Source organism: Dama dama, chromosome 20 (assembly GCF_033118175.1).
Source record: "Dama dama isolate Ldn47 chromosome 20, ASM3311817v1, whole genome shotgun sequence".
Classification (NCBI taxonomy): Eukaryota; Metazoa; Chordata; class Mammalia; order Artiodactyla; family Cervidae; genus Dama; species Dama dama.
In genome coordinates, this window is record NC_083700.1 from 13,703,424 (window position 1) to 13,711,172 (window position 7,749).

The 7,749-nt window shown below is 53.4% G+C and overlaps 1 protein-coding gene across 3 annotated transcripts in view; it reads right to left on the reverse strand.

Moving 5' to 3' along the window:
- The window catches only part of KIRREL1 (kirre like nephrin family adhesion molecule 1), a 103,633-nt gene extending 99,544 nt beyond the window's left edge, over nt 1–4,089 (reverse strand). Inside the window, exon 1 of one of the 3 annotated variants that reach the window (XM_061120441.1) lies at nt 3,771–4,089. In XM_061120441.1, coding sequence (XP_060976424.1) covers nt 3,771–3,822 — 52 coding nt within the window. In that variant the 5' untranslated portion in view covers nt 3,823–4,089. The remainder of the gene's footprint in view (nt 1–3,770) is intronic. The other 2 variants (XM_061120439.1, XM_061120440.1) reach the window with 2 other exon arrangements.
- Between the last annotated feature and the right edge of the window lie 3,660 nt (nt 4,090–7,749).

Below are 7,749 nucleotides of genomic sequence, written 5' to 3' on the forward strand. Positions count from 1 at the left end.
TCCAGACACTGTTCCATGCACCTTATATGGATTAACATGCCATTGCCACCCTATGAAATGTTATTTCTATCCTGACTGTACAGACAAGCAAACTGATTCACAGAGAAAACACACAGCTTGTTCAAGCTGACACAACTATCCAGTGGCCTGGGGGGAAGGGTTTAGCCAGGGAGCTGGACAGGAGTCTGTGATTTAAGCACCATTTAATACTGCCTCCTTCCAACATCATAGCACTCTCATCGAGTCAATCAATTGATCAGATATTTAAGGGCACTTATCTCACGCTTAGCACTGTGTCAGAAAGTGAAAGGATAAAAGAGAAATGAAGACTTAGTCCCCGAGGATATAAAGCTCTACAGGAGCTTCCATCAGAGCACTTGGTTCTCAGGTCAAGATGGGGTGAGGGCCAGGGACAAGGCTGGGCTGCTTCGCCCCTACCCCACCAGAGAACCAAGGGCAGAGGAAGACAACCAACCATGGGAGCCAGCAAAAGGTGGGAGGCCTTAGATACCCTCTCCTCCTCTTCCTGATCCAGGATCTTCTGGGATCCTGAGCTAGAGCTGGAGGTAATGCTAGGCCCTGAAAACCATTTACACCCTTCTCCTTGGGTCTGAGCAGAAGTCCAATCAAGGTCAAGGAGAGGGACCAGGTATCCTGATTTCTGCCATGTCTCCCCCTGCTCTTCCCCATCCTCAAGATCCTGCTTTGGGTTAGAAATGTGGGCCATCTGAAGTATGTAGGGGGGAGGAGGGGGCATGGTGAGAAGGGAGTCCATTCCCAGCTACTCTTCTTTCCAGACTCTTGCTCTCTATCAGGATGTAGCTGTACTCAAGCAGTCGAATACTGGGAATTTAGGAGGCCCTGGGGCCTCTTCCCTTTATTCCTCACCACCCTGCCAAGTGGTGGCAGGGATGCCCAGGGGACATCTAGGGGCTGGAGGGACACATTTTCCCCCTACCCCCACCTCCACCCTCCCCTGGAGGCAGCTCCCGCCCCGAGCCGGCCTGTCATCCCACATTGCTCTGATTAGCTATAATCTTTCTTTTTCAATTTCTCCTCCCTGAGACTGGGGAGCGAGAAAATCTCCCAGAAAATGAATAAATATTTCAATTTTCGGCGCAATCAGTCTGAGGAGCCAGCGCATGATGGAAACGGGGGGAAGGATAATGGTTTTCATTTAGATAAGATACAGAAAATTATTTAGTGAAAAATGAAGATTGATGAAGCCCATTGAAATTCTTTAAAACGCGATTTTTATTTCTCTGCCTAAGCTGTACGTTCCCTTCCTCTCTCCTCTCCGCTCCCCTCAATTCAACTGCCTTCTTCTCCCACCTTCTCCGCACTTGCCCACCACCCTCCCTCAGATGCCTGGTGACTCCCCCCTCAGGTTCCTCTCTCACTGCCCCAGTCCCTGCCTACAACTCCTCCTTCCTAAGGATGGAGGCTGAGGAGGGAGGTCCTGCCACCGCCCCCGCCCCCCTTGTCTCCCGCCCCATCCAGAGAGCATCCCAGTCTCCCCAGGTCCCCACTCCTTCCAACCTTGCCTCCTCTCCAGTCCCTGCTCAGCCTCGCAGGAACACTCAGGAGTGACTTCCTCTCCCCTCTGCTCTAACCTCTCCCTTTTGCTCCCTTTGGTATCCCCTCTCCCACCCCCAAATACTTCTGTACACTTTCATCAGGTCTTGCTTTCACCCCTGCAGGAGGATGGGCGATGGAATCCCAGCTAGCCCCTGACCCCTCCCTCCCCAAAACAGAAAGGCACACAGCACTCCTCTCTTGGACCATTCTGCCCTGCTTCAGTCCACATGCCTCTCCTGTTTGCGAACTGCAGCTTTTGTTCCTTAAAGCTTGTTCGTATCCATGTTGCTGACACATTAAGGCTGCAGGAAAGGGGCAGACAGACGCTTGCCCCCAACACATACCAGTACTGACCCAGCTGACCCCTCCCCCACCACCGTGGGCCCTCCTCCCCTCCCCCTCCTCTAGCAGCCTGGCTGAACAAAGTCAGAACTTAAGTCATCCTCCCAACTTTCTGCCAAGTGTCTGGCTTGGCCTGCCAACCCCAGGACCAGGCCTCCTTTCCCCCAGCACCACTTCCACCCCACTCACACTATGAACGTGGGCCCTACCCAAATGCTAAGTATGCCTGTGTGTGATGGAGGAGGGTGGGAGCCTTAGGGGACAGGATTGGAGACCTGCCCCCACCAACTCAGCCAGGCTTGGCCTTCAGAGCCCCGGAGGGCCCAGCCAGGAGGAGAGGGGAGGGGTCCAATACAACATCCCTCCCCTAAACACACACCCACCAGGCCAGGAAGGGAGCCGAGAGCAGGGCCCCGCCTGAGGGTGCTCTCCGCAGAGTAACTTTCCTCGTCCCAGACCCACCCTCCCAACACCACCCAAGAGGAGACCCCCTCCTCCATTTCGTCGTCTGTACATCTCCATAGGTATCTGCCTATAGGAATGTCTGTTCAAGTTTCTTTGTTTGCTGGAGGGTTGGTATTCACAGAAGGGTCTCTGTGTGTGGCTATGTGTTGTGTCCTTGTAAATGCCCGACTGCACACATGGACTGTGCCTGTGAGTTGTGGTGCGTTTGGGGGCGTGAATATGCCCGCGTGTACCGATATGGGGGAGGAATCTGTCTTCCTCGGATGTGCCAGCGTCTTTGTGTATATGTGTCTGTCTCCGTGTGGGGAATGCTCGCGGGTATGTCTGTCTCAGTAGGTGAATAGTCTGTCTCAGTGTCTAGGGCTGGTTTTTTGGTGTTTGTATGTCAATTTCTGTGTGGCAGCTCCATCTTGGGGGTGGGGGGTGGAGTGGGGGGGCGGGGCGCGACTAGCTCAGCAGGATTAAATCTTCCTTAGAGTCAGATCCGAGAGACAAGAATCCACTCAAACAGACCCCAGTAGAGGCTGAAGTCTGGGCCCTCGGCTTCTTCAGTTACCCTGCCGCCCCCCAGCCCAGCCTTGGGATACCCTAACATCCTCATCTCTTTCAACCTCTCCCGCATCTCTCAACCTCTCCATCTCTCAGGCTCTTCCCCGCCGGTCCCAAATAAAGCCCCAACATCGGTACTTTTCTGATCCAAGAGGGTGTTAGCCGCCCCCCACTCCCGCCGCCCCAGCAAGTGGCCACTTCCATACCCAGCGGGCCCGAAGCTGCCTTTGGAACTCCACTCCCGACCGGGAGCCTCCGCGGGCAAGGGTTCAAATCCCCACCAGAGGCCCCGAGGCACCCCTCCCTTCCTCTGGAGGGGGCAGCCCCAGGCAGTCTGGAGCCGCGGCTCGGACTCAGCCCCGCGAGGGGCTGGGCTGAAGGAGGGCCGGGATTCCCTCCCGACATCTTCGGGAGCCTGGGTCCCCCGCTTTCCGCGCACCTCCGCCCCCCGAATCTGAGATCCCACCCTCTCCCCAGCCTTCCCCCCGCCGGGACCCAGGCGTCCGGACTCCGGGTCTCGGAGGGTGGAGGTGAGTAGAGCTGCCAAAGGCTCCGGAAGAGACTTTGAGCGGTCGGATCCCTTTTCCACTCCGACCCCCGGCCCTCGCGGCCCCGATTCTCGGTTCTCCCGCGCAGCCAGAGGAAACAACTTGGGCAAATCAACGGAAAACTCCTCCTCGCCAGCCCCCCGGTACTCCGCGCGGGGACCCAGCCCCCACCTCGTGGCGTCCCGAGCCCCTCGGCGCGCCCCGAGTTGGGGCGCACACTCCGGCCCCGGGGGTCGGGTGGGGGCAGCAAGGGCAGGCGCGGGCGGAGCGGGGGGTGGGGGAGCTTACCTTGGGAGAAAGTATCGGAGAGAGTGAGGATCCAGACGAGGAGGCTCAGCATGCTGTCCTTCCGCCGCGCGCCCGCCCGCGGCTCGGGCCCGGAGTTGGCGAGGGAGCGAGAGGAGCGGGCTGGGGAGGAGGGGAGCCCGGGAGCCCGCCCCCCGCCCGCCCGCGCCCGCCCCTGCACACTCACACGCACACTCACTCGCGCGCACAAACTCACTTCCCTTCCCTCCGCTTCTTTTATCTCTCCTTCCTCGCGGTCCCGTCTCTCTCTCTCCTCTCTCTCTCTCTCTCGCCCCCCTCTCCTTCCCCCTCGCCCTTTTATTATTTCTCGCCTCGAGCTTTATCTCTCCGGGTCTCTTCGGCTCTCCGCTCTCCCCTTCTCCCCCCTCGTCTTCCTTCCCTCTCTCCCTCCTCCCTCCTCCTGACGTCTGCTCTCCTCCGACGGCCCTCCCTCCACAGCCCTCCCCTGCCCCCCCAGTGCGCGCGCACACACACACTCACACCCCTCGCTGCAACTGAGATGGACGGAGCGCCAAGAGAGAAAGCGGTGGAGGGCCAAAGGGTAACAACGGCGAGTCGCGGGCGCTGGGGCAGAGACGGCGGGACCCCTGCCCACCCGCACCTCCCTCCCATCTACATACACAGCCCTGGTCCCAGGCTACCGAACTAGGCAGTGGATTGGGGAGGCGGGGCATGGGCTGAGGACCGGCTTTTAGCCCAGGGGATGACTGTGGTGGGGAAGGGTGTGTGAGTGTTTGTGTGTGTTTGGGTGTGTGTAAGCATGTTTAGGAGAGGAGGGGGTGGGCAGGCGGTGGTTCATGGAATCAAAAAGCTTAAAATCCTTTTTTTTTTTTTCTCTTGTTAATTCCACACCCAAAATCTAACCTCTGGATTCTCAAATTGGGAATTCTCAATTGACTAATGAATGCTGGAGGTGGGGAAGGAATCACTCTTCCCACCTCCTAAAGGCAAAGCTGGAGAATTCAGCTGCTTCCTGGATTGGCCTGAGGCCCCCGCCAGGGGGCCTCACCCAGCACACAGTGGGGCCAGGCTGTGTTGGGAGTCCTCAGCTGGTGGAGGACAGGCGTAAATGACTCCTTCCTTTGTTCATCTTATCTTCCCATCCGGAAAGAAGTACTCAACTGGAGGGCTTCAAATAGCTAAGAGGAGGGCAGCCACAGGAGGATCACCAAGCAGAGTTTGAAATCCTTTGGGGTTGAGGGATCTGGGTGCTGGGAAGAAGGAACTCCTGGTGAGACTGATGAAGGCATTCAGTAGGGGTCTCCTTTTTCTTAAAGAGACCAGCTTAACAACTAGCCTCTCTCCCAACCCATAACTAGACGCTTCTGCTCACAGGACCGGGGGTGCCTGAACCTCTGGGTCCTAGGCAATGAGTTGAGGATACATAACAGAAATCGCACAGGAATTGCACAACTTTACAAAATTGGTCTAGAGAGGTCTCCACTTCTTTCCTCCCAGATCTTAAGTCTCCTGGGTCCCTCATTACCCGCCAAGATTCTGGATTTCAGCCCCCGGAGCCAAGGTTCATAGCTCTCTGGTGCCCTCTGCTGGTTTGAGGCAGTTATGATGACTCTTTCTTCCACACATACTGACACCAGGCTGAATGGTCCGGACACATCCACATATGAGGACACAGAAATAAACTCACATCCAGAAGCATACTATGCACAGACCAGAGGGTCCTTCATATGTTCTAAAACACAGGTGTATGGTCAAACACACAGCTTAAAAATAAGGAGCGTACCTAACCCAGAAAAATAGGAATATAATCACAAATACATACAAACAGCCACACATCAGCATGCAGACACATAAGGGCTTTTAATTTACTCATCATTAATCTTGCATTTTGCAGATATTCTTGCACCTTGCATTCTTCAATGTTTGCTTATGTTCCAGTCACAATTCTAGGCCCTGGAGCCATAGCAATAAAAAAACAAACAAAAAAAAAATTTTTTTTTTTTTTTTTTTTTTTTACAAAATCCCTCCCTCAGAGTATTCTATACTGGAGAGCAGGAAGAGGCAGTAGAAAAATAATAGAAAACACAAGGTTGTAGTAAAGGCTATGAGAGACAAATAAAGCAGGGTACAATGAATAGGGAGTGGAAGGAAAGCAGAAATTGCTACTCTTACCAGAGTCAGGGGAAGCTGCTCTGCTAAAGTAACATTTAAGCAGATACCTGAAGAAACTGAGAGATTTAGGTTTTCAGGCCCGCATCTGAGGGGAGACTATAGCAGGTAGGTGGAAACAGCAAGTATAATAGAAGGGCCCTGAGGAAGGGATGTTCTTGGAATATCGGTGAGACAGCCTTTTCTCCTTTTTATTCTGCACAGAAAGGAGGCCCATGGTGATGCGATTTAGGAAAATTTTCGAAGAAAAAGTCCAGAGCCAAGGAAGAGAATATTCTTAGCTTAGTGAATGCTTCCTGTCTACCTTCTGCTATTCAGGTTTGATGGTGATTCTCAATGTGAGGAGGGACTGGGTTATCAGAGCTTACCTTTCCCTTGGCCTTTTATCTCACCTTGAAACCCTAGCAACAGAGAAGCCAAATTTCTCTAGATCCTTAACAGCCAAAGGAGTAATCTCATTCCCCTCTCCTGGTCCCTTAACTTCCCACCCCGCCTGCTCCCTTTAATCTCTGATTCTTACCAGCTCTGTTCACAGCAAACACAATTCTCCAGACTCCCCTCTACAAAAGCCAGTCGAAATTCCAGATGCCAGAGTTTAAGACCCCATCTCCAGCCAGGGGTCCTCAACAGCAGCTGTGTATTTGAATCTCCTGAGGGGCCTTTAAAAACCACCAGTGCTTTGGCCTCACTCCCAAAGATTAATTGTTCTGTAGTGAAGCCCCAAGCATCAGGATTTAACCTCCCCAGGTAATTCTGATGGGCACCAGGGTTGAGAACCAGGAAGCAAGCCCCTGCTTTCCAGGCATTGCCCTCAGCCAGGCCACACACACAGGGTGCTGTGCCCTCTTCCCTCCTCCAGCCCCTCTGCTTCCTGCTAATCCTGCTTCTTCCTCCCCTCCTTGGAGGGAGGACCCCAGTCAAGCTGTCCCAACTTTCCTCCATTCTAATCTTCACAATTCTAATTGGATTAACTGAGTCTACTGGAATTTAATCACCTAACTTTCATCAAACTGGGGACATCGTGGGGCTGAGTCTCCAGTATCTGATGGATGGTCCTGGAAGCAAAGCCTGTGTCTTTTCCATCAGACTAGACATAACCTCCCCAGGTCAGGATATCTGCCTCCCCATCAAACTTGGGGCCTTTGGGGCAAGACCTAAGCATGTCCTCTCAGTCTGGAGCTCTCTGAGGGCAAGGAAGAAGCTGGGAACCCCTCTCCACAGCAGAGATGCAGCAGAATATTTGAAAGCAAGAAATAAGGAGCGTAGAAGCATAGAAACCACCCAAAGCGATCCTAATCCAGGTTCTGCCCCTTACTTTTCGTGTGACCTTGGGTAGCTTATTTACCTCCCCTTTCTAATCCTTGATTTCTTCATCTGAAAGCAGAGATAATAATAGTACTTGCTTTATGGAGTGGTTGGGAGGATTAAATGGGTCAATATCCACATAGCTCTTACAACAGTGCAGAGCAACAAGTGAGAAGTAAATGCTAGCTGTGATTAATTTCAGTTTGAGAGGTCCCCAAAGCAGGGGCCCTTCCAGTCTTCCTCCTGCTGGATTAGTCTTCATCCCCATGCACAGGGCCCTGCCCACAGAGAAGTGTGCAGGCGTGGAGGTAGAGGAAGTAATCCCTAAGGATGCTACTTCACCCTGAAAAAAAGGAGAGAAGCAGCCAGAGGTTGTATATGGAGTTAAGAGAAATAGTAATAATTTTTTGAGCACAAAAGTAAAGAGATCAAGAGGTCAGGGAGTGAGAGGAAGGCAAATTACGACCATCAGCAGCAGAAGCCACCCTGAGAGACGGAAATGAATTCTTTGTCTCAATGAGGGCTA